The following is a 26,461-nucleotide window of genomic DNA, read 5'->3' as shown; positions in this document are numbered from 1 at the left end:
ATCACAGGGAGCAGAGAGGGATGAAGAGACAGAGAAGGCAACGCTTGTCCAGGGCGCAATGAGTTAAAACTTACAGAGGTGCCCGTTTGGATTTTTTTAAAAAAATGACTGGGAAGGAAGAAAGCCTGAGTTTGAGGTTAGTTTACAAAAATCATAAAGAAAATAAGACGGACAGAAGGGTGAGGGTGGACGTGTCACCTCCCGTTTTGCTCTCAATGATGCTCTAGAAACTTCCCCACTGCTCCCTGCTTTCTCCACCTCTGGGGGGCAGGGCGGGGGGAAGCCCTTCCATCTGCTCTCCAGGCTTCAGGGCCCACAGGGCCGCTGTGTCCAGGCTCCTGGCACCTGGCTGAAATTCCACGTGATCCCTTTTCAAGCCATCAGAAAGAGAGCAAATTAAAGCAAGGCAATAAAGAGCCTGTATGGAAATCCGGCCTCATGGAAGCAAGTTGCCTGTGCTTTGTGGCCTAATGGCTTTGCTTACTGCCCGCTCTCCCCAGCCTGCCGTGTGTCTGGGTGTCCACGGGACATGCTGCTTTTAATGACCTCTTAGCCCCAGGGGGAGTGGGCGAGAGAGCAGCCTCTTAATCACACCTGCCCAGGTGCAGAGGCCAAGGAGGCTTTAACCTCCACTGTAGCTGGGGTCCCTGCTGTGAGAGGCCCAGCTTGTTTGGGGGGCACTGGGGCATCTGGGGGTGCCTCTGTCCTCATCCCCCACCTACTGACCCCTCCCACACCGTCTAAGTGACTTTTCCTGGCCCTGGCTCCGTCCCCAACCTGGAGGAGACCTGGCTGTATGAGTTTCCTACAGCTGCTGTAACAAATAATGACAAACTCTGTGACTTAAAACAATACAAAGGATTCTCTTACAGTCCCGGAGCTCAGGAGTCCTGACATCGAGGCGGGGGTGCGTTCGTTTTGGAGCCTTTAGGGGAGGGACCTTTTCCTTGCCCTTCCCAGCTCCAGGAGGCAACCTGCCTTCCTTGTGGCTCCTGGGCCCGCTTCACTCCAGCCTCTGCTGTTCTCCTCACATCTCCCTCCCTCACTCTGACTCTGCTGCCTCCCTCTCAGAAGGACCCTTAGGATCCCATTGGGCCCACAGGGTAACTCAGGTCATTTCCCCGTCACAAGGTCCTTCCCGTAATCCCAGCTTTAAAGCCTGTGTTACCATCTGCATGAGTTTTCCAGAGCCAGGTGCCACACACTGGGCATCTTAAAACCTCAGACATTTCTTCTCTCACAGTTCTGGGGGCCAGAAGCCTGAAATCCAGGTGGCGGCAGGGCCACGCTCCCTCTGAAAGCTCTAGAGAAGGAGCCTTCCACGCCTCTTCCAGCTTCTGGAGGCTCCAGGAGCTCCTCGGCGTGTGGCCGCGTCACTCCCATCTCTGCCTCTGTCTTTACGTGGGCTCCTCCGCTGTGTCTCCGTCTCCACATACCATCTCCTCTCTGTGTCTCTCCTCTTATAAGGACACCACTGCAGTATGATGTCATCTTAACTAATTACACCTGCAATGAGCCCATTTCCAGATATGGTCATGTTCTGAGGTCCTGGGGGTTTGGACTTCAACATCTGTTCTGGGGGACAGGAGGAGGGCTGGTGGAGGCTGTGGGGAGTGGAAGGCAGAAAGGCTTTTGGGAGGTGGTCCTGTCCAAGGCAAGACATATAGGGGGAAGGCAAGCCTGGGTGAGGGGTGCCAGGCACGACGAGTAGATATCAGAGAGAGAGAGAGAGAGAGATTCCTGGGACCGTGAGGATTTGGGGCTTTTCTCCGAAGGACAGTAGGAATTTGCTGAGGGTGTTAAGCAAGGGTGTAAAACAGAGGTTGGCCAACTACAGCCCACGGGCCAAATCCACATCCCATCGCCTGCTGTACGGTAGGCATACTAAGAATAGTTTTTATATTTTTAAATAGTTGAACGAAATCAAAAGGAGCATCCTGTTGCATGACAGGTGACAGTGATATGCGATTCAAATTTCAGAGTCCGTAAGTAAAGCTTTATTGAAACCCAGCCACGCTCATCGTGGACGAACTGACTGTGGCTGCTTCTGCAATACGACCATGGAGTTGAAAAGCTGCAAAGGACCCTACGAGACCGCAAAGCCTCACACAGTCAGTATGTGGCCCTTTACAGAAGAGGGTTTGCCAACCCTTGGAGTAAAGGAAGCAGATTTACTCCTTACAAACTCTGCTCCGATTACAGGGCGGACGACGAACTGGACTTGGTCTAGGCTGTGGAGTGGGAGGACAGATGGGTCTTTGCCATAGACCAGGGTAGAGACGGTGGGGCTGACCAGGGAAGATGGAGCCAGGGAAGGTGGACAGTGTCTGCCACGTTGGCCTCAGGAGGGAGCTGACAGGGGGGCAGTTTGCACAGGCACAGCGGGCTGAGAAATTGGGGGTAAGCAGGAGAAGAGTGCCAAGATTCGGGCCACGACAGAGCAGAATGGATAACAAGTAGAGAGCGGATGTGGACAGAAGGAGAGGCTTCATTCTGTTAAAGGTGGGAGAGACCTGAAAATGTCTACAAGTTGGTAGAAAGTTCGAGGGAGAAGTAGAGAGACGGGGTAAGTGACGGATCACACAGATCCTGCAGGAGTTGGGAGCGATGGATCATGGGCACAGAGGAAGGACCATTGGAAGAGAAGCCGGGAGCGGGCGTGGTTCACTGAGACAGGGCTCCGGAAGCAGGAGGGATTCCTCACAGTGGCTTCTCGTTCCTCCAGGGAAGGGGGTGAGGGAAGGGGTGCGGGCTGGGTGGTGTGTATGGAATGAAGGCGGAGGATAAATACGCAGACATGGAAACTCCTGGAAGGCCCAGGTGAGGTGGTACAAACTCTAGTTCGTAATGGGGGCCCCCAAAGGCGCGTGGTATTCTCTAGCAGGGCTCGGTGGCCTTACTGAGGGAGCAAGACGGGTGGAAAGCCAGAGTGACCCAGGGCTGGGGTTCTTCCAGGAAGCCGTAACAGATGGACCACAACGCCAGGGAGCTCAAGATACTGGCAAGATTGAGCCGAGATGATGATGTGACGTGTGGGCTGATTATGGACGATGGGGGCTGAGGGCATGAGGGCAAGAGGCTGGAGCTGGACCAGCGGCACGGGCAGAGCCTGCGGAACCAGGGCAGGGATGCAGGATCCCGAGCCCCACCCTGGCCCTCCTGAGGCCGGATCTGCATTTAAGACGTTCCCAGGGTGGAACCCTCCTACCCTGTTGCTGGGAATGTACATTGGTGCAGCCACTATGGAGAACAGTATGGAGGTGCCTCAAAAAACTGAAAATAGACTTGTCATATGATCCAGCAATTCTACTCCTGGGCATATATCCGGACAAAACTATAATTCGAAAAGATACACGCACCCAGACGTACACAGCCGCACCATTTACGATACCCAAGACATGGAAGCAACCTAAATGTCCATGAATAGAGAAACGGATAAGGAAGATGTGGTATATATACACACACACACACACACATACCCACATATATACAGGAATATTAGCCATACAAAAGAAATCATGCCATTTGCCGCAACATGGAGGGACCTAGAGATAATCATACTAAGTGAAGTAAGTCAGATAAAGACATATACCATGTGATGTCACTTACATGTGGAATCTAAAGTATGATACAAATGAGTTCATTTGGGTTCAAATCAGTTCGGCGTCTACGAAACAGAAACACTCACAGACGTAGAGAACAGACTTGTGGTTGCCAAGGGGGAGGTGGGGTGGGGAGGGATGAACTGGGATTTGGGGTGAGCATTTGCAAACTGTTACATACAGAATGGAAAAACAAGGTCCTACTGTAGAGCGCAGGGAGCTCTATTCAATATCCTGTGATAAAACATAATGGAAAAGAATATGAAAAAGAATATATATAACTGAATCGCTTTGCTGTACAGCAGAAATGAACACAACTAGACTTCAATAAAATAAATTAAAAAAAAAAGATGTTCCCAGAGTGATTCCCAAGTACATCGCAGATGGAGACGAGGTCAAGGAGGTGGGTCTAGGACAGGTTCAGCGGGCGATGGGAGGGAGGTTGGGGTGTGTGGTCATAGAGCGCACAGTCTGAATTTAACGTTTCAGACGTGACCGTCCCACGTGAGGACAAGGGCCAGGGTGTGGGCTCCCCAGTCCTCAGTTTCCTCCTCTGTGAGATGACTCTGGTTATTGTCTGATAATGAGACTGATCAGAGTCCCAAAGAATGACAGTCCTGAAGAACCCCACTTTGGCCTCGGATTTTCACTCCGATCGTAGCTGTGCCACTTGCCAATAAGCGAGGGATCTTAGACAAGAGGCCGAACCTCGTGAAGCCGGGGACACCACTCCTGTGTAACGGGCAAAATAAGGGCGGCTGCTTTCCAGAAGATACGAGTAAGGGCAGTTCTGCTCTAAGGCTTGTTTTGAAAACATGCATTTGTTCCGATGCCATTGATAGGTTAGGGAACAATCGGCGCATAACTTGAGTTTTGCATCTGCTGTGTGTGCTTCAGTCCGCAAGAAACACTGGGTAAACCCAGAAACCCGCACGCAGCTGAGCGGAGCTGCAGTTACCACAATCTGCACACCCGGGAGATCTCAGCTCCCGTGTGTGTGATGAGCTCACCCACCCACATCTGGTCTTACAACTCTCCTTTCCATTGCAGACAACCCTCCTTCCACCCTGCATAATAATTCACCGGCTGCAACCCACCGACGCCCGCTTTCACCAGCAAATTTCAGGCCCTTGGAAAAAGGCCAAGTACCGTACTTATTGTAGTCTTTACGCATTTCTAAACCACTGAGTGTTCGTGAACCCGAGCAATCATCCTCATTATTCTCCTCTCTTTTTTTACATACCCCTAATGAAGTTTTTTTAAAAAATAAATTTATTTATTTATTATTTATTTTTGGCTGAGTTGGGTCTTCGTTGCCGTGCGCGGGCTTCCTCTAGTTGCGGCGAGCGGGGGCTACTCTTCGTTGCGGTGCGCGGGCTTCTCAATGCGGCGGCTTCTCTTGTTGCAGAGCACTGACTTCAGTAGTTGTGGCAGGCGGGCTTCAGTAGTTGTGGCACGTGGGCTCAGTAGTTGTGGTGCACGGGCCTAGCTGCTCCGCGGCATGTGGGATCTTCCCGGACCAGGGCTCGAACCCGTGTCCCCTGCATTGGCAGGCGGGTTCTTAACCACTGCGCCACCAGGGAAGTGTCCCCCTAATGAAGTTTTTGAGGGTGGCTCCCTCACCCCATTTCCCCCATTAGCCCTGTGGTTTCTACTGCACGATTTTGCACAGCGCGGTGACTTTTGCAAACGTTTTATACCTCATTTTAGCAGAACCGACTGACAAGTGCTTAGCTCGGGGTCTGACATTCAACATGCACTCGAGAAATGTGTCTTGATGTGTTTGCCGTCGTTATTAATCATTTGACCCAGAATGGAGTGCCCACAATGATCCAGGCGCTGCGTTAGGCTCTGGGTGTCAACAGTGATAATAACAACCATAATAATAGCATGACCACCGTCTTCGTGGTATTGGGGTACCCTCAGCTCCTTACATTTAGATGAAATGTTACTGCTGCTGCCGTACCTGCTTAGAAAGGCCCTGTTCCCCAGTCCCAGGACCAGTCCCTCATTTCCTTCAGCCAGCCCCCACCCCTTGGACATCTCAGAATCTCAGGGGACAGAAGGGAACAAGGACTTGCTCCTCTTAGGGCAGAAATGACTCTGCCATGGTCCCTTTAATTACCACAAGGGATAAAAGCTAATTAATACTAAGGAGGGCGGGGCCGATGTGCATCCGGTGGGCACGGAGTGCAGGTGATGCTGTGAACCCGCCACGCTCTGCCCGACCAGCCCGAGCTTCCTGCATGGCTGAGTCCTGCTCCCTGGTCTTCACCGGACTGCCACTTTCCCCAGGCCAGATGTTTGTGGGATTACTGAATGCTGATTAGGCTGGAGGATGCCCCACTGTACCCCCGGGTTTCCCCCCAGCTTGCCCAGGCAGGTCGAGGGGAGCTGGGAAGAGGCCCCCTGGCCGTGCTGCAATGTCTGCTGTTGGCAGCTCGGGCAGGGCGGGGTGTGTGGTGAGCTGCCCATTCCCTTCCCGCCCAGCCCTGGCTCAAGGTCAGAACGGATGTCCTTCCTCTCTACCTGGGGCAAGGCTTCAGGTGGTGCTGCATCTCTCCTTTCCGAGTCCCAAGGCTCAAGCATCCAGGCAGGGAAGGTGTCCACTCCCCGAGCCCTCCCCTAGCTCCCGGCTCTGGGTTGCCTCTCCCTTTGGGAGAGTCTTGGCCACACTTCCACTGAAGTCAGAAAACAGGCACCAACAACTACTAGTGTCCAGAGCTGTGCCGGGGGGCTTGGGAGGCAAATGCTCTAGGGTGTGGTGGGCACAGGTGGAGAAGGAGGGTTTTGGACTGTCTGTGTATTTTACTTGCTGTGTGACCTCGGGCAAGTTGCCTAATCTCTCTGTGCCTCCATTTCCTCAACTACGAAATAGGAGTAATAGTAACAATTACAGTAAATAAACCAGGCAGTTCTAACCACTTTACATGTGATAATGCATTTATTCCTCTTTAACTACCCCACGAGGTCAGAATTCATTTTATCCAAATTTGGCAGCTGAAAAAGATGAAGAAAACAAGGCACAGAGAGGCTAAGGAACTTGCCCAAGATCACACAGCCAGCAGGTGGCAGAGCCCCAGGAGGTGGCCCCTAGATTTTGTGCTCTTTACCACGACACCATGGTCCCTACCTGAAGGCACACTGTGAGGATGACATAATACCTGTCACGTGCTTATTAGGACAGCGCCTGGCATGAGGCATGTGGTAAGCACACGCCCAGAGTTAGCTGCCACTGGGATCATTCACGTTCTTCTCATTCGCTCAGCGTGTCCCGGGGGAAAGGAGTACTGCCCTAAGTCCCCTCTAACAGCCGCCCAATACCAGGCCCAACGCTTCTGCCCAGCAAGTTAGCCTGAGCAGCAGTGTCTGAGCTGCGGCTGCACATCCAATGTCAGCAGGTGACGGAGGCCGCCCCGAGCTCAAGGGTCAGAGCCAGCCCCCCGCTTCTCTGTCCTTCCCGACATCTGCTCAGACCCTGGACAGGGGGCCCCACAGACAAGCCCACCGGCCCAGACCGTTCTGGCCTCGGTCCAGCACGACTCACCTCTGACCTCTGCCCATCCTCTCTGGGCTTTCCAAAGTCACCGGCAAAGGTGACTTCAGAGATACTTGGTGGAAGAGCTAGACCAGAACCGCGTTAATGGGGCCCTGGGGACCCGCCTGAGAGCCGCCATCTGGAAAAGGTGATCTGCGTGGGCTGCCGGGCACCGGCCAGACCTCGGTGGAGCTGGGAGCCTGAAGAGGGGGGCCCGCATGCTTTTCAGCCACTCCAGTGCGGATGTGGCGTCCACTCTCCCGTACATCTGGCCTGGCCTCGTGACTTGCCTTCACCCACAGAATGTGGTGGAACATTCCACAGCCCAGGCCTCAGGAGCCTTGCAGCGTCCACGACGGCCCTCTCAGACCACTGCCCCAGACCACCATGCCACAAAGGATGTTAAACCGCAGGAAGAGAGACAGGCAGCCCAGCTGTCCCCACCACGCCCAGCTCCCATGACAGCCCGCCGAATGCAACTTCACGAGAGCACGCAGGAGGGACCAGCACAGAAGCGACACATCACGGCTGTCTAAGTGACTGAGGTTTGGGTGGTTTTCTAGACGGCAGGAGGTAACTGACCAGAAGCTGTGGCAGAGGCCAGGCTGGGCGTCTCCTGTGGGCATGGTCCCTGCTCCTTGTATGCTCCCTAGGGGTCGAAGGTAAAGGAGTAGCTGCCGTGGCTGGAGCTTCTGGACGTGCCGTACTGTGCGCCGACCTCCAGGGGCTGTGCCCGATCTCCTTTGGGGAGACTGTCTTTCTTGGGTACTATTCCCTGTTCTGCAGGCAGGAAGCCCCTCCCTGCTCCCTGCTCACACTGAGCTGTAGAACTCTCTGGCATCTCCCAGCCCCCAGGGGCTGCGGGTTGGAGCTGTAACCCCTGCTCCCAAACCCCCACCCCTCCTCCAAGCCCACCCCCAGGAGGCTCTGCGCCCCAGGGGACTTGGGCAGCCAGCTGGGAGCAGACCTCTTCCTTGGCTAGGGTGGGAAGTTCAGAATCACAGAACCCCCGGCGCCCCATCAGTCAGAAAGCAGAAAGTGGGTCACAGCAGAGACTCCTCCTGGCGGGACAAAGACACAGGGGAGAGACCACCTGAATCCTCCCACACTGAGAAATCCCATGAACGGGCCTGACGGGTCTCTGAGGGGAATGGGTGGGGAGAGGGGAGTCAGGCACCAGGTCAGCCCCCAGGAAGCAGGGGTCATTACCAACTCCCCAGGCATCTGTCTAGACCATTTGCCTGCCTGAGTGCAGAACAGAGTCCAGATCAAATTAGTTTTTGTGTCCTGGCTGAGAGCCAAGGTTGGGGGGTGCCCCCAGGAAGATCTGGGGAAGGGGTAGGAAAGAGAGAGGCTCTCAGGGCAACCTGGCGTCTCCAGACCAGCTGTGTGAGGAGGGAGAATGAACATCTCATTTCCATGCATTGAAATCTCCCTCATGACAAACATATGTGCCTCTGCTGGGGACCACCTCCCATCCCTCCCCAAGGACCTTGGTCATCATCACACGTCCACTGCCCTACGCCCATCTTTGCGCATTGGTTACCAGGGATTCAGGCCAAATTTACATATGTCAATTTCGGGTGACAGAGGATCAGACCCTTCCTAATTCGCATGTTAAGTTTCCTTGTGGTAGAAATAAATAGCCTCCGCTCCTCAGAGAGCAGCTTTCCTCAGGGACCTTATCATGAAAGGCAGCGGCGATGCTGCACGTGCGTGATCTGTCTGCACTCTGCAGAGTCTGGGCGGACGTAGCCACCTGTCCCCAGGGCTGCCCGGATCAGAAAGTAGCAGGAGAGGAGGGGGAGAGAGGGTGTGGCTCATGTGTGCACACCTGTGTGTTCTAGACTGTTCCGTGTAGCGGGGCCACCAGCGGGTCTACGTCCCTTGCTCCAGCCCTGATTTGCAGCATGACCCTGGACGCGTCACTTTACCCCCTGGGCCTCAGTGTCTCCATCTATACAATGGGAGGCCTAGTAACATCCTCCTCCAACCGCCCAGTGAGCATTAAACTCAGTCACGAGGGCTCACGTGGGCCGTGGATGGGCCCCCAGAGCTGTGCCAGTTGCACAAGGGTCAGTGAGGAGACAGGGAGCAGCTCCTCCCTGCCTGCCCCAGCTTCAGGGGGAACCTACGGCTTCAGGGAAATGCCCTCCCTGCCCCACTCCCAAGGGTTCTCAGGGCTGTGAAGCCTCGGAGTGATGTTCTGAACCACGGGGACATCAAGAGGACGCAGCGGATACCCAAGGGGAGAGAAAGGAGCCTGAGACCCAGGGCCTGGGAATGACCCCCACCCCTAGCTTGGTGTGTCCCCCGCACATCCTGAGATGCTCAACCTGACGAAGGAAAAATCACTGAACCTAACTGGGTCTTGGAGTCTTCGCGTTCGCCCGTACTCGTAGCACGATGAAATCCAAGCAGCGCCGGATGGAGACTCAGGGGGCCTGGGCGTGAATTCTAACCTTGACGTTAACTCACACCCCGACTCTGGGGCAAGTCATCTTCCTCTCAGGCCACGGTGGCCTGTAAGGTGGCGAGCTTGGCCCGGCGGCCAGGGAGCCATCCTGTGGCTGTGACTCTCCCACACCCCAGGCGTGTGTCCCCCGGCCCCCACTGCCCTCTGCTCAAGTCCAGCAAGGTAACACCTACCGTCCATCTCCAGCTTCCCCGGCAGTGGGGGGCCCACCCCCTGCCCAAGCCAGGACCCATTAGTGAGAGTGAGGAAACAGGTTGCCACGGAAACCGAGACAGCCAGTGTTTTAGAATCTCTTGCTTCTTTTTTTCCCTCTTTCCCCTCACATTTTGAACTTATTCATCTTAATTGGCATCATTATCGCAACGACACCCTGAGGTCAGGGGAGCCAGCCGTGCCCCTCGCTGCCCACCACCTGCCCTGGTCCTCCGGGGCCTCTCTGCCTCCTGCCCGCCTCTCTCTTGGCTTCTCCCGTCACTCCCCATCAGAGTGGCTGGTCCCCTTGGGTCCGGGAAGGACCTGTCCTAAAGCAAGGGGAGGCCTCCACCCCCGGGAGTGGGATAGGCCAGGTTTCAGGGCCTCAGGACCCTGTCACCTTGGGCACCTGTAGGGACCAGGCCAGGGCTGCTCCAGGTAACTGAGACCCCTTCCACCGATGGCCTTAGCCTTCACCAAGGCTTCAAAGAGCGGGACTGCCCAGAGGAGAGCAGGGTACAGTACTGACACCTGGGGGAGCTGGTGCCTTCCATCCACGGGGTGAATGAGCGCTGGCCAGGCTCAGGGTCTCTGAGCCTCTGGCCTCGTCTGAGCAATGGAGCTGTCACACCCGCCCCCTGCATCCCACACCGAGGACCAAATGCAAATGCAGCATTGACGAAAGCAACTCCATGCCACAGGAAGTCCAGTCTACTGGGGGCAGGAGAGACCCCAAGAGGGACCAGAGGGTGGCCAGCCACCTCCAGCTTCTCCCCCCCATGCCAGGCCCCTGACTCTGGCTCCAGCTAGGAGAGTCTGGGGCGCACTGCCGCCTCACTCTACATCACTGGTTCTCAGTGGGGGTGATGTAGCCGCCCCCCCCGGGCACATTTGGCAGCGTCTGGAGACATTTTTGGTTGTCACATTTCGGGGAGGGGACTACCGGCATCTAGGGGAACAAGGCCACGGACGCTGCTACACACCCTACAATGCACACCAAAGAACAACCCCGCCCCAAACGTTAAGAACGCCCAGGTCGAGAAACCCCACTCCCGCTACTATCTTCCTCACGGGCAGCACGGGGTGTCTTCGGAGGGTCCCTCAAACTCTGCTCGCACCCCGCTGCTGCGGGCCCCCTTGGGTGCCCAGGAAGGGCGAGCAGGGCACCTCGCTGCAGCCTCCCCTCACCCCCGGATCCTTGGGAGCCGGGAGAGGGGCTTCCGGGTCAGGGAGAGGACAGCATGCTCGGCCGGGGGCCTCTTCCTCCTCTCGGTCCACCTTCCCCACCCCTCCCGGAGGGTTACGACCTTTCTAACCTCGTTAACTTTTTTTTTTTGCGGTACGCGGGCCTCTCACTGTCGTGGCCTCTCCTGCTGCGGAGCACAGGCTCCGGACGCGCAGGCTCAGCGGCCATGGCTCACGGGCCCAGCCGCTCCGTGGCATGTGGGATCTTCCCGGACCGGGGCACGAACCCGCGTCCCCTGCATCGGCAGGCGGACTCTCAACCACTGCGCCACCAGGGAAGCCCTAAACTCGTTAACTTTTAATTACTACCTTCCCTCTGCCTCAGTAAGCTGGCTCCGTGCCACGGACATCTCTATTAAAATTCAATTTATGCTTCATCATAACTAATTCCTGCACTTCAGCTTTCTCACCAGCAGCCTTCAATTTTCAGACAAGATGTCCAAACTCATGGTCAAATTGGAGTCAGTTCGACCCCGAAGCGGTTGCACGTAGACAGATGGGATCTGGCTTTGTTGAGGAAGAAGAGCCCAGGCTTCCCAGGAGGGTGGGGATGAGGCCGGGGCCGAAAGAGTAAGGTGGGGAGAGAGGTAGACAGGATTCGTGATTTATTTGGTGGCTTTCAGGCCACCCTTTCCACTTACAGAGCCGTTGATGACCAGATACTCTTTCGCATATTTGATCTCATGGACCTTCTCCACCCCTGGGAGGTAGCTACTCGTTTTATTGTTCCCATTTAACAGACTGGGCAACTGAGGCAGGGATGAAGTAGTTTGCCCAAAGGCATACAGTGAGTCAGGGTCGGGACTGAGATTGCTATTGAGGGGATGCTGATGCTGAACCTTGGAGTATCAGGTAGAAGAGGTGTGTAAGGACAGCACAGGTGGAGGAGAGAGGTGAGCAAAAGCACAGCGATGTTTAATAACAGAGACCATCAGGAAGTCCATCCTTCAGCCCATTAGTGCAGGGGGTGGGTGAGAGAAGAGGCTGGAAAGAGAGGCAGGACCAGGTTACACGGGGTCTCGAGCGCCCCGACCCAAATCCTCCAAAGACCACCCACCACCTGCAGGATGCAGCTCAGAACGTTCTCCCTGGCGTTCATGGTTCTTCCTCCGCCATCACGTGCTGGCTGTGCCTCCCCCAGCTCCCAAGGCAGCACCGGGCATCAGCCGGTCGCCACCATCACACTCCTCCCGACCGACATCCGCTTCTTCACTCCTGTTTTGCCTTGAGGATCCCCGACGCTCAGTGCCTCCTTCACTGGCTCCTCAACTTGCCCATCCCCACTCTCCTTAGGTCACCGGACATCCGTGTCCCTAAATCTAGCGGAGAGTTGCTAGCATCCACAGCAGTTGACACAGTTGACCACCTGGTCCTTCTCGAAACACCCTCTTTCCTTCCATAACACCCCAGTCTCCGTTTCCTTCCTCCGTCTTGGCCTCTTGGCCTCATTGTGCTGGGCTGGCTGTCACCTCCTTTCTTTTGTCCACCTCTGGGACCCTAGCGCTCTCTCCCCTGTGCTGGGTCCAGTCCCTCCCCTCCCCCTCCCCATGGCTGTCACAGTCACGTGGACTTCTAAATCAAGACCGTCAGCTCGGGCTTTTCTTCACATCCACTTGCCTGTTGGCCTTCTCGACCTGATGTCTGGTCAACCACCCACCACCACAAGCAGCAACGTCCCGCAAAGCCCCTGCTCTTCCGGTGCCTCCTTCCTCAACCGCCCCACCTTCCTCCCTTTACTGGCCACGCCCAGCTGATGGAGTCTCATCAATTCCATCTCCTACAGAAGTCTCACACCCATGCATTCCTCCCATCTCCACTGTCACCAAGATGGTGCAAGCCATCAGCCGCTCCCACTGTGACTGAGCAGCCCAGCTCCTAACCGTTCTCCTCCAGTCCACTTCCCACCCAGCTGCTGGGCTAAATCATTTTTAAATGGACATCCGATTGTGTCCCTTCCCTGTGAACAACCATTCAAGGGCTCCACACAGCTTTTCGCAGAAGATAAGAGCACCCCAAGACAGAGGACAAGCCCCACCTTGGTCGGCCCGTCCACTTCTCCAGCATCCTGCCCTCCCTGGCCTTTGTTGGGTTGCCCCCCCGCCTCAACATGTGTACGCACCGCTCCCTGGGCAACCCGCCCGCCCGCCACCAGCCCTGGCTAACTCTGCGCATCCAGGTCTCAGCTGCCTCACTAACGTCTTCTCTGGCCTGTGCTTTCCCTCAACAGCACTTATCAAAACTGGAGTCCCGCGAATTCCCTGGTGGTCCAGTGGTTAGGGCGCCGCGCTTCCACTGCAGGGGGCAGGGGCTCGATTCCTGGTCTGGGAACTAGGATCCCACGTGCTGGGCAGCGCGGCCAAGAAAACCCCCCCCAAAACAAAAAAAACAACAAAAAAACTGGAGTTCACTAATACCTGTAGAATTATTTAAATCTGCTTCCCCTCTGGACTGTATGATCTATGAGGGCAGGGGTCTTCCTGTCTTATTGAGCACAAGGTCAGCAGCACCCAGCACCTGCTGCACCAGGAGAGCTGCCCCCCATTCACTGCCTGGCCACACCCAAGGGCTCTTCCCTTCTCCATTCAAGCTCGACGACTTCCAGAGGCTGCCCGAAACCTCTCTAGGATACTCTCTTGGCCTCCAGCACCTGCTGTGGCTCCTCGGCCCAGGCGCTTACAGGTCATGAGTGCACACCTTGCCCCTTGGCTGGAACCAACATTTCTAAAGGGCAGCAGGAAGGGGGGCTTTGGGGGGGAGGGTCTGGCACTGCCTTTGGTCTTGTCCTCCTTGCCTAGCTCTATGCCAGGCAGGCAGAAGGTCCTAAGTCTCCGCCTGGTGAACGAATCAGCATCTTCTGATGTTTCTTTCTTTTTTTTTTTTTTTTTTTGCGGTACGCGGGCCTCTCACTGTTGTGGCCTCTCCCATTGCGGAGCACAGGCTCCGGACGCGCAGGCTCAGCGGCGATGGCTCACGGGCCCAGCCGCTCCGCGGCATGTGGGATCTTCCCGGACCAGGGCACGAACCCGCGTCCCCTGCATCGGCAGGCGGACTCTCAACCACTGCACCACCAGGGAAGCCCAATCCTGATGTTTCTTCATCAGGCTTGGAGGGAGAAGACCTGGCCCATCTTAGTCCTATGACTTTGGGCCCTGGGTGGGGAGCTGAACCAGGAAGATGCCTCCCTCATGTCTCTTCCCTTAGGAGTTGCTGATGTCCAGGGATTGAGAACAAGAACTTAGGTGAAAGTGGCCCTTGCGGGCCAAGCATGGGGTGGAGAGGCAATGGGAGAGGCCACAACAGTGAGAGGCCCGTGTACTGCAAAAAGAAAAAAAAGAGTTAACGTATGTGAAGCGCTTAAAGCAGGGCTGGGCCATGCTACGTTCCATACGTTAGCCGTGAAGAGTTCCTCTGCCGTGGTTGAGAAGGCTAGCTGGGGCCATGCCCAGAAAGCTGGGCCCTGGCAGTGCCGCTGCCCTGGCAGAGGACAAGCACGGCAAGACAGCTCGGAGCAGGGGGCGGGACACAGGCTTGGGGTCTGAATGATCCTGGGTGAAACCTGGCTCTCCAGGTCTGGCTGTGTGACCTTAGGCAAGTCGCTGGACCTCTCTGAACTGTGATTCCTAGCTAAGAAGCAGAGATAATAATAGCACCAATCTCCCAGAACCGCTGTGGGGAAGAGTGTGGCTTGGTTCCTGGCACCCAGGTGGCACGTGCCCTCCGGAAAGCCCACCAGCCTCTGCCTCCCTGGCCTCTGCTGCCTGCTCTCACTTCTAAGGGGAGGCCAGAGGAGAAGGCAGAGACAAAGCAGCTGGCACTGGAGCTTCTTTTTTTTTTTTTTTTTGCGGTACGCGGGCCTCTCACTGTTGTGGCCTCTCCTGTTGCGGAGCACAGGCTCCGGACGTGCGGGCTCAGCGGCCACGGCTCACGGGCCCAACCGCTCCGCGGCATGTGGGATCCTCCCGGACCGGGGCACGAACCCGCATCCCCTGCATCGGCAGGCTCAACCACTGCGCCACCAGGGAAGCCCTGGAGTTTCTCTTCATCCTCTCCTCTGAAGGATTTCAAAGGCTGCAGCTGCTCTGCAGGGGTCCCCTGTTTTGTGACCACAGCCGGGGCCATCTCACGCGTGGGTCTCTGCCTCGACCGGGCTTTCTTCTCCCCACCACCAAGCCTGTGCACCTCCCAGATGCTACAGCTCCACCATAAAGGATGTCAGGCTGGCAGCAGGGCTGAGGACACAGCGGGGGCCAGCCAGACGCCCGGCCTGGCTCACCTGAGCTTCCCCTCCACACACCTGCCCGTCTCCACACCCAGCAGGGCCCATCTGGGGCCTCGGAGGACGGACTCAGCCTCAGCTGGTCTCACACCCACACGCTTGCCCCCCAGAGGGTCTGAGGGGCCCTCGGCTTCTTGTCTCTTGGGCCAGAGAACGACACACAGTGACAAAAGTGGGGCAGAAGGAACCCAATCGGGAACCTGTGTGCATCTGTGCAGAAAGGGCAAAACGCACTCAGGTGACGGACCTCTTGGAGCTGCTCCCGGGATGAGCCCAGCCACATTCTGGAACTTCTGTGAGCTTCGTCTGCAAAATGAGGGTAATAACACTTCCTAGTGTTGCTGTGAAATGATGTATATTAAGTTCTTGAAAGCGAGTGAGTCTGGATAAACAGTTTTTCTATGGATACGCGTGCCTGACTGCGTGTGGGAATGTGTGTGTGTGTGTGTGTGTGTGTGTGTGTGGTCTGCCTAGCTGATTTGTTTTTCCTATTTGATTTTAAGTGTGAGACTAATTATGGCAGAAGGCGTTACCCAGGTGGGACAAAATAATCTGGTTGAAGACTCTGCCAGGACACGGTCACAAGGACGGGAGGTTAATGTCCATCCCCCTTCCTCCCCTACAGCCACTGCCTGACCTGCCATTTCTTGGGCTGGGGGGATAGTCCCAATGCACGCAGCCCTGGCTGGTGACATGGATGCAAACGGAGGCTGACCTGATTCAACCTGGAGAGATGCCCCCGCATGGGAGGGAAGGGGGGTGGTGGGAGAGGCTCCAGAGAGGACCTGACCTTTATGTGGGTTTACTAACCCATAGAGTCAGGAAGTCACACAGACACATCTATGTGCTTTGCACGCTCATAACCATTAAATGTGTATATGAGACTTAAAGAAGCATATATATAACCAGAGCCCTGGGACCCCTTGGAGGAAGGTGTGCTCACCTGCACACGAGATTTCTGGCGGCTTTGTTATTTGCCCCATTATTCTATCAAGATGATACCCTGTAAAATCCTAACAGGTACCCTTTATTTCATGTCTGTTGCACCCGGGACTGGATTTGTCCCATAGCATCTCATTTAATCCTCACGATAACCCCCTAAAGTAGGCATTACCGTGCCCAGTTCCAAAGTGAACAAATTCAGGGTGGCTCAGTATTTCTGCCCTAAGTCACAGAGCTAGTAAGCGGTAGGAGTGTGATTGTATTCACGCGGGCCTAACCCCAAAGTCCAGGCTATTTCCACTCTGCCCCCATGGATGGATTCGGACCCACAAACTCCCCAGGGTCACCGGTACTCAGAAGGAGGCACTGACTTTCCTTCTTGTAGATTTCTCTCTCTCTCTCACACATACGCACACCCCTGGCCCATTCTGGTACAGATCCCACTGAGAATAAACACCCTTGGAGACTGAATGGGATGCAAACTTCTTCCTTTGGAGGCGGCGTGGGAAACAGTTAAATTTACGGCAGTGTTTCCAATCTTCTTTTCACTCAACCTGCTGAGTCAATTCAGCCATCCTTCTGCCTGAAAATTGGATATTATCACTCGACTCAAAACCTGGAGTTTGATAAAAAAAACAAAAACAAAAACCTGGGGTTTGGATGAGATAGGAAGTCCTCAGCAAAAAGCAGTGGTGAGACAACCATAATGAGAAGCTGCTGACCGAGCTCCTCCACGATGGGATTTTCAGTAGGCATTCATTCAAAAGCGGAAACGAATATTTTGTTGAGGCAAAAAGCAAGAAAGTGCTAGAAATCCACTGGGGACATGTCAAAAGGACTCAAGATCCAGCCTGAAGAAGCTCCACTGGCCAACTCTGGGTGACTACGAGTGTCCAAATGATGATGGGAATGGATTAACTTAGGGAAAATTAAATAGAAAAAATTATCCGTGAGTTTGTACTGATGCTAAATTATTTTAAAGGGGATGAGAAAGGAAAGATCTCTTTCAAGAAAGAATGCCAAGTGGGCTTCCCTGGTGGTGCAGTGGTTAAGAATCTGCCTGTCAATGCAAGGGACACGGGTTCGAGCCCTGGCTCGGGAAGATACCAAATTCTGTGGAGCAACTAAGCCCCTGTGCCACAGCTACCGAGCCTGAGCTCTAGAGCCTGCGAGCCACAACTACTGAGCCCACGTGCCACAATTACTGAACCCTGTGCGCCTAGAGCCTGTGCTCCACAACAAGAGAAGCCATGACAATGAGAAGCCCACACACTGCAACGAAGAGTAGCCCCTGCTCACCGCAACTAGAGAAAGCCCGTGCACAGCAATAAAGACCAACACAGCGAAAAATAAATGAAAGAAAGAAAGAAAGGAAAGGAAAGAAAGAAAGAAAGAAAGAAAGAAAGCGAGCCAACTCATATAAGTAAAAGGAATGATGAAAAATCTGCTTATCACAACCACCTTGGTAATAATAATCGATTCAGGTAAGACTCATCAATGACTATTAAACCACTGGGTGGGAAATTCCTGGGGAGGAGAATATTCACAGAGTCTCAAGTCATCATTCAAAGGAGAGACGATACATCGATACCTGGACAAGGGAGAAATCTAGTAAACATCACCTTGACCAGTTGGTAAGACCCACCATCACCGATAATGGCGCAAAGTGACTTCAGGTGCTTGTAACTGTGAAGCGTTGAAATGGATGTATATCTACGTAATATCCTTGGAGGACATCTTGCAAAACTGGCTGAACTCTCAACAATGGCAATGCCGTGAAAGATAGGAAAGAAAAATGAGCAACAGTTCTAGATTTAAGGAGTCTAAAGAGTCATGACAACTGAATCCAATGTGCGGTCCTTGATCAGATCCTGTACTGAACAGCAACAATAACAATGTCCACAAAGGATCTAATTGGGACACGTGGAGAAATTTCAATGTGGACTGTGTGTCAGACAGCAGTATTTTATCAATGTGCAATTTCCTGAGTGTGAAAAGTGTGTGGTAGTTCTGTAGGAAAATGCCTTGCTTTTAGGAAATTCTGCTTAGGGGTGAAGTGACGTGATGTCTGCAACTAACTCTTAAATAATTCAGAAAAAAAGATGCATGCATCTACGTGTGCATAGAATGAGCAAGAGAGAGTACAAATGATACAAAATATTAACAACTGGGGAATGGTAAAAAGGTATACAGGTGTTTACGGTACTGTCTTATAATTCTTCCAAGATTTGAAAATTTTCAAAATTAAAAAAAAAGAAAGGAAGGAAGGAAAAATACCTGCTATGAGCCAGGCCCTCACAGGAGGCAGGGGTGGTAAAGTGGACACAGGGGGCTACTGTCTTCCCCACCACCCTTTTCCCTTCTTCTGCTAAGAGCTCTCACCCTCCTTTCCACCACGTGGCTCTAGTGTGGGAGCTGCTGCGCAATGCCCTATGGCTCGGAGTAGACACATGATGCAGGGCTGGCCAATCACAGCACTCCATGCTGCTTCCCATTGGGATTGGTCAGGGCAGATCCAAGCTGGACCAATCAGAATCCTTCCCTGGGACTTTCTACATGGAACTCCTATGGCGAAATTCCTTCTACTCTGAAATCATGTGGCTGTGAGCCTGTGATTCCCAAACTTATCAGTGTCACTCACTGCATGAGAATGAAGTCTGAACCCAGAGGCGGGCACAGCTGAGCAGCCCAGAGGGGAGAGGGCCTGGCAGTATCAAGTTCTTGGTTCTGAGATTCCTGGAACCTCCAGGAACCTGAGATCCCTGGAACCTCCAAGGTGCCTGAGGCTCTCACTTCATTCTGTGGTTTATTTGCAGGCTCTCATGTAAATAATTAGAAGGCAGAGTATAATAGGACGTATTATGGACAGTCACAAAGGGCAGAGAGAGGCAGAAATGAGTGTGTGTGTGTTTGAGAGAGAGAGGGAGAGAGATTTATTGAGAACACATATGTGTACTATCAGGAAAGGCTTTCCAAAAGAGCTGGAACCCTGCAGGAGAGAGACAGAAGGTTCTGAAAGGGGCAATATTCCAAGTGGAGGGGACAGGACAGTTTGGACAAAGGCAGAAAAAAGGGCATGTGGAAGGAACTGTCCTGGGACCTGTGGTGTGAGGGTCCTGTTTGGTGGGAATGTGTTACCTCAGATGGGAACAGCAAGAGCTAAAGCAGGTGCTGTCAGGAGCAGAACATGAAGAGTTCTGAAGGCCACACTGAGGAGTGTAGATCTTTCCCTGTGAGCACAGCTCGTTTTTTAAAAAAATTAATTTAATTTATTTATTTTTGGCTGTGTTGGGTCTTTGTTGTGGTGTGCGGGCTTCTCATTGCGGTGGCTTCTCTTTGTTGTGGAGCACGGGCTCTAGGCGCGTGGGCTTCAGTAGTTGTGGCACGTGGGCTCAGTAGTTGTGGCCCGCAGGCTCTAGAGCACAGGCTCAGTAGTTGCGGCGCACGGGCTTAGTTGCTCCGCGGCATGGGGGATCTTCCCGGACCAGGGCTCGAACCCGTGTCTCCTGCACTGGCAGGCGGATGCGCCACCAGGGAAGCCCACAGCATATTTTTGATTAGAGGAAAATCCTGATTGACTTGTCCTCGGGCACACGGCAGGCACATGCTGCCACGAAGAGTAGCCCCTGCTCACCGCAACTAGAGAAAGCCCACGCACAGCAATAAAGACCCAACACAGCCAAAAATAAATGAAAGAAAGAAAGAAAAGAAAAGAATCCCCTGCTGTAACAGCCAGCCTTCCTGGGGATGAGGAGGCAGGAGGATGAGTTTCCCGAATGGACGTCCATTTACGTCTCCCTGAATAACTTCCACCCAACTAAGCTCTGAAATGGAGCTTTGTTTTCTAGAACGTGCAGAGCACAGTTAGCAGAAAGATGCTTAGGATACACACGGAGGAGGCGATGGCTTCAGTCTTTCTTCAACGGGAGGCCGTGTGGGGGATGGTAAAGAATTCTAGTCCTGTAGTTATGTGACTTATATGTGAAGCCCAACTCAACAACTTGACCTTGGGTGGACTGTTTCATCTCCCTAAACTTCAGTTTGCTCGTCTGTAGAATGGAGAAAACACTGGAACCTACCCGTGGGATTGCTGGCAGGATTAAACAAGACGCTCTCAGAGCGCCCATCACGCCCTCTGCCAGGTAATACATTCTTTTTCATTGCCGATGACTGTTATCATCATTACCATCATCAACAGCTGCACCCTGACAACCGTTTGGATGCCTCCAGGGACAGGTTGCTGACTGTGTCCCGAGGAAGCCCATTCCATCGCTGGGCAAGTCTGAACCGGAGGCTGAGCCAGGATCTGCTTCTGTGTAAAGCCCACCCCGCATCCCTGCAGCTTCAGGCACCAAAAGAATGGCTGTGAAACAGATCAAGAACCAACTCTCCTGCTCCTCCTGGGTCCTGCCTCCAGCTCAAGATGAGGGCAAGGGCACCATTAAGAGCGTGGCATGCCATCAGCGTGCTCCTGGGGTGCCCATTCAGGCATGTTCAGTATCTAAGCGGCTGCAGGGGCTTTTCATGGGCACGGTCAAAACTGCCCAGGGTGCCAGTTTTGAATGGCTCTGGGCCCCAGCTGAAAACCATCACGGGGACCACCCTGGGAGGCTCCCTGGAGAACCGAGGCCCAGAGTGGCCAGCCCTGGAGGGCCTCCTGCATCCTGGTCCCGATCTCTCACCAGCCACAGAGGGGAGGGTGGTCGTCCTGCCCCGGCCTCTCCTGGCCCCTCCTTTGCCAAACTGGCCACGCCCACTGAAACCAAGCAGAACCTCGTGGGGCTCCTAGGCACCAAAGTCTTTCTGTGTCCCCCATTTCTTGTATGTAGGGAATAGCCTTCAGCCTCCATGACCTTCCCTGAGTCCCAAAGGGCAGATCAGAACAGCTGCTAATCAGGGAAGGGAGGGGATGCAGAGACAAGGGAGGAGCAGTCAAGAAACAACAGTGCAGCCTTGGGGCAGGTCCTGGTCCCTCCTCAAGGGACACACACAACAGTATCTTTGAGCTCATTACAGAACTAAAACCCCCAACAAATGAAAGATGAACTAATGAAGCGTTCTTCATTCCAGAGGGAAGGTCACAGTTTGATAACCTCAAGAACCACAGAAGCTCATCAAGAGGCCACCTGAGGAGCCTCCCTGGTGGCACAGTGGTTAAGAATCCGCCTGCCAATGCAGGGGACACGGGTTCGAGCCCTGGTCCAGGAAGATCCCACACGCCACGGAGCAACTAAGCCCGTGCGCCACAACTACTGAGCCCGCGTACCACAACTACTGAAGCCCGCACGCCTACAGCCCAAGCTCCGCAACAAGAGAAGCCACCGCAGTGAGAAACCCGCGCACCGCAATGAAGAGTAGCCCCCCGCTCGCCGCAACTAGACAAAGCCGCACACAGCAACAAAGATCCAACGCAGCCAAAAATAAATAATAAATAAATTTATGAAAAAAAAAAAAAGAGACCACCTGAGGCCAGATTAAAGGAGTGCAGGCCCTGCATACACCCTAATCTTATCAGTAATCCCACCCTTGAACTATTGCTATAAAACTCCTCACCAAATCATCACAGGTTGGGACACAGTTTTTGAGGGCATGAGCCCACTGTGTCCCCCTTTGCCTGGCAAAGCAATTAAGCTATTCTTTTCTACTTCACCCCAAACTCTGTGTCTGAGATTTGGCACTGGTGCACAGAGGCCGAATTTTCGGCTCTCATCACCATCCCATCCAGGCCAGGGCTGGGGCAGAAGGAACCTGGGCATGGGGGTCACCCCAAACTCTGGCCCCCCTGCTTCATGAAGAAAAGGATGGTTTTCTGGAAAGGACCGATTCTCAAGCAATTAAATCCCCCTCCTCTCGTTTGCATTCCTGTCCCTGGTGGCAGATTTGTATCAACATCCCCAGGGCAAGACAATCTTGTTTCCCCAACAAAACCAATTATGCACATCAGGCCTGGGGATTAATCGCCAGGCACAGGGTCAGGAGCCAATAAAAAAGGCCGAGATAGGAGGACAGAAGCAGGGGGAAGGAGAGCCGGGAGAAAGGCTGGAGGCTACCCGGCTTGGGGAGTAGCTGCCCCACTGCTCACTCTTCTGGTAGCAAACTTGCTCTCACTGAGACCCTGTTTCTCTCTCTCTCTCTCTCTCTCTCTCTGTTCTCCCTTATCCCCATTTGGCAGTGTCCTGGGGAAGGAAGGGCAGCCCAACCCAGAGCCCAGTGCAAGGGCACAGCAGGGAGTGGAGATAAGCGCAAAGGCCCTGGCGGGGGAGGTCCCACCTCCATGTCCCCCCCCGAATTGCCCTCCCAAATAGAATCTGTCTGCCCCTTACAGACCCCAGGTAGCTGCATGCCCTACCCCTCTGCTGGACCCAGGCCCCTCCAATAGCTTCCCCGAGAGAGCAGGGCTCTTCTCGGTGGGGAGGGGAGGTGGGGATCTGGTCACAGCCGTGGCCACAGTCTAGCTGCTGGCAGCGGGCTCCCCTACCTCAGTCATCACCTCTGCCCCGTCCACGGTTGCCTGGCCACCCAGCCATCTTCTGCCGGGTGCAGCGGGGCAGCGTCTTCTCACCCTGGGCAAGGGCGGCCTTGGCCCCCTACTTCTGTCACCCCAGCCTCCCAGCAACACTGGAGCAGGGGCTCCCCCACCAAAACTGCCATACGGCGCCCCTGCCCAGTGCCCTGGTACCCCCTCAGGACACAGCAGGACCCTGGCGGCTGGGTGGGAAGAAAGGGGCGGCACGCTTGCCTGTACTCCAGAGAGAACTTGGTCAGCTCCCTGTCGTTGTGGAGCCACTTGAACTCCAGTGGCCAGCTGCCCTCGGCCATGCACGTGAGTACCAGGCGATTCCCCTCCAGGTGCACCTGTGTTCGCACCGGCTCCGTCTTGAAGTAGGGGGCCACGTCATCTGCGGGAAACAGAGACACAACGTTGCTGGTTATCACCGGCTCACCTGCCTGCGGTTGCCCAGCTGGAGCCCGGAGGCCCCGAGGCAGACGGGGCAGGTGCAGCGGGTAACCTGCCAAGGTCACGTGCCTGAGCAGAACTTGTCTTCAGAGTGAGTTCTCCCCGCCACCCTCCTCCCAGACCCCACCAGCTCACCGCCACTGCTGCCACCCCTCCGCTCCAGTACCTTCCACCTCTCTCCCCTCGGGATCCCCAACCCGTCCATACCCTTTGCTTTGGTTTCTCCTTCCAGAGCAGAAGGGGGGGGGGGGTCGACGGCGCTTACTGCACTTCAGCCAAAGGGAAAGGGAAACAGGGACACCTGCGCTGACAGAAGTGGCGGGTGACGGGGCTGCCCTGAATCCTGCTTCCCAAGGCTGGAGGAAACCCTGCAAAGGCATCAAGGGCAGAGTCCCTCCGGTCGGCCCCCTCCACTGCCAGGCTGTTTGATCTTCCATCCCGGGTCCTGGGCCAGCCTGCCTCGGCCTCCCCGTTCACACACCAGGCTGCCGTCGGGGCAGAGGAAATGGCACTGCTGGGCCGTGGGTGTGGGTCCAGCGCTTGCTATGCTCCCTACCCTAACCCTGTGACCTGACTCAGTCCAGCCAAGCACGAGCCCCCCCCCCCCACCCCCCGCACCACGGCTGCCCTCGACAGAGACAACACACTCCGGATCCCGGACTTAAGGGGACCACTGAGACCAACCGCTTTGGGTGGAAATAGAGGCCTTCCGCTCTCTGGCCAGTGGGGAAAAGGGCAGAAGTGAAACAGACAAGGGGGTTGACAAAAGGACAGGGAGAGAGGGGGGAACGGGGAGAGGGCCTCCAAGCCCATCATTGAGCAGACCTGCCCTTTAGGGGCTGGGCTGGGCTGGGGGAGGAGCCAGGATCTGGAGACGACACAAGGACTGAAGCACCTGCTAGGTTCTGGGCTGTTCCTGGGGCTTTAACATATGCTCATTTAATCCACACGCAAGCCCACAACCAGACACGATCATAATCCCCTTTTAGAAAAGCGGTTAGAAACCCGCCCAGGGCAGCACAGCTGGAAGGGGAGGAGCCAGCCCTGCAGGCTAGACCTAGAGTCCCGCACCTGCCTTGATGAAGGTGGAACGTGGATGGAGGAGAAGACGGGCTTAAGGCGAGACTCCCAGAGTTCGTGCCGCCGCCGAGCCCTTGCATCTGACAGATGGAGGGAGCGAGCTCCAGAAAGCACCATTCACCGGCTCACCCACGTATCACCTGGCGCTCACAGCAGCGCTCCCGTTGTGGTAAGGGATACGGCTCGGGGACCCCACGGCCACGTGCCGCTAAAGGGGAGTCAGGTCCAGACTTGCCAGACGCAAGTGCAAGCACCTTCCACCCATCACAGTGCGCCCCGAGGGGCGGGCAGTGCTCAAAGCCGGGAAGCTGTTGGCGAGCCAGGCACCGGGCGTTCCGACCTCCAGCCCCGTGGTGGGGGAGGGGTCCTGGCACCACGTTCCCGTCTGTGCTCAGCCTGCGACTCCCAGCTGCCTGGGCGTGGACAAGCGTTCATCTTTCCGAGACTCAGTTTCTCCACCAGGAGACACGGGAAGAGAAACAGCCACCTTGATATCTCAAGGGTTCAATAAGATAGGAATTGTGAAAATGCTAGGTCCGTGCTTGGCCCAGAGTAAATGTTCTGCAAATGTCCACTTCTTCCCCAACATCAGAGAGTGGGTGTCCCCACCAGGGTGGGTGTTCCATCATCCTCGATGCCCCAGATATGCCTTGGTCCGAGTGCTAACTTTCCCCTTGGGGTCCAGAGGGTGAAAACCATAAGACACTATTCTTTTGGCCTAAGATATGGAACAAACCAAAGAAGAGGAAGGGGCACGTGTCAGGAGTCGGGGAGGGGGTGACTTCAAGGGTGGCAGGGAGTGAATCAAGACGCGGCCTGGCAGGCTGGTCAGCCCACTAGGGGTGGGGGCGTCGGGGCCCCTCCTGCGTCACACGTTGAATCTCTGGAGCGTCAGTGGGGCCTCACCCTCAGATTTAACCGGAATTGGGCACCCTTGGTTTTCAGATAAGGTTCAGCATCTGTGACAAAGCCTCACTCTGAGCTTAAACACAGACTGACAACTCGAGACAAGCCGTCACGCAGGTCTGGGGCCCAGGTCCACCTGCGGGCTGCACAGCATCTGCATCCCCTCCGTCTCCACTGGACACTGCGTGGCTGGGTCTTCCTTGAACCCCATCCCTGCTACTGACCCTCCCCTTGGGGGCCACTGGAGGGCAGGTGCAGACACGCGCAAGAGGCGCACCCTGGACCAGCCTGCCCCACCTCGTCTCTCTGTGTGACCGCGCGCGTTCCCGTCTCGGAGTTGACGCTACCTATTCGCAGGTCTCTCCCTCACTCTTCACGACCGTCATGTGAGCACACTGCCTTCAAGGTGGTTGAAAAGGTGCCTACTGATATGAAGAACCTAGGGGCGGGACAGGAATAAAGACGCAGACACAGAGAATGGACTTGAGGACACGGGGAGTAGAAAGGGTAAGCTGGGACGAAGTGAGAGAGTGGCATGGACATATATACATTACCAAATGTAAAATAGATAGCTAGTGGGAAGCAGCCGCATAGCACAGGAAGATCAGCTCGGTGCTTTGTGACCACCTAGAGGGGTGGGAGGGAGACACAAGAGGGAGGGGATATGGGGATATATGTATATGTATAACTGATTCACTTTCTTATAAAGCAGAAACTAACACACCATTGTAAAGCAATTAGACTACAATAAAGATGTTAAAAAAGAAAAAAAGAAAAGGCGCTTCTTCTAGAGTGTGTCTTGGGAGAGTGGCCGCCACGCCGGATCCCTCGCTTTGGGGTCCTAGCGCACCTCTGGAGGTGGCGGAGGGCAGAGAGGGAGGCAAGCCCCCATTTGCCAAGGGAAAGGATTCCCCACCCCTCGGAGGCAGCTGGCTCGCTCTCAGTTTAACAAACGGACACGTTCGCACTTCAAAGGCGCATTCATTCTCCAGCAGCTTTCAAGAGCCCTTTGAATCGAGTCTTTAAGAAGGGGGAAGGGTAAGCTGGGACAAAGTGAGAGAGTGGCATGGACATATAGACACTACCAAACGTAAAATAGATAGCTAGTGGGAAGCAGCCGCATAGCACAGGGAGATCAGCTCGGTGGTTTGTGACCACCTAGAGGGGTGGGAGGCAGGGAGACGCAAGAGGGAAGAGATATGGGAACATATGTATATGTATAACTCATTCACTTCGTTATAAAGCA

The 26,461-nt window shown here is 54.8% G+C and overlaps 1 protein-coding gene across 3 annotated transcripts in view; it reads right to left on the bottom strand.

Annotated features, from left to right (window-relative positions):
* SDK2 (sidekick cell adhesion molecule 2) overlaps window positions 1–23,166 on the bottom strand; it is a 141,332-nt gene extending 118,166 nt beyond the window's left edge. For all 3 annotated transcript variants that reach the window (XM_073798037.1, XM_073798038.1, XM_033846858.2), the window contains exon 1: window positions 23,011–23,166. In XM_073798037.1, the coding sequence (XP_073654138.1) occupies window positions 23,011–23,090 (80 nt within the window). In that variant the 5' untranslated portion in view covers window positions 23,091–23,166. The remainder of the gene's footprint in view (window positions 1–23,010) is intronic.
* Window positions 23,167–26,461: the final 3,295 nt, after the last annotated feature.

The sequence above is a fragment of the Tursiops truncatus genome, chromosome 20, assembly GCF_011762595.2.
Source record: "Tursiops truncatus isolate mTurTru1 chromosome 20, mTurTru1.mat.Y, whole genome shotgun sequence".
Lineage (NCBI taxonomy): Eukaryota > Metazoa > Chordata > Mammalia > Artiodactyla > Delphinidae > Tursiops > Tursiops truncatus.
This window is presented reverse-complemented; position numbering and strand designations above follow the sequence as displayed.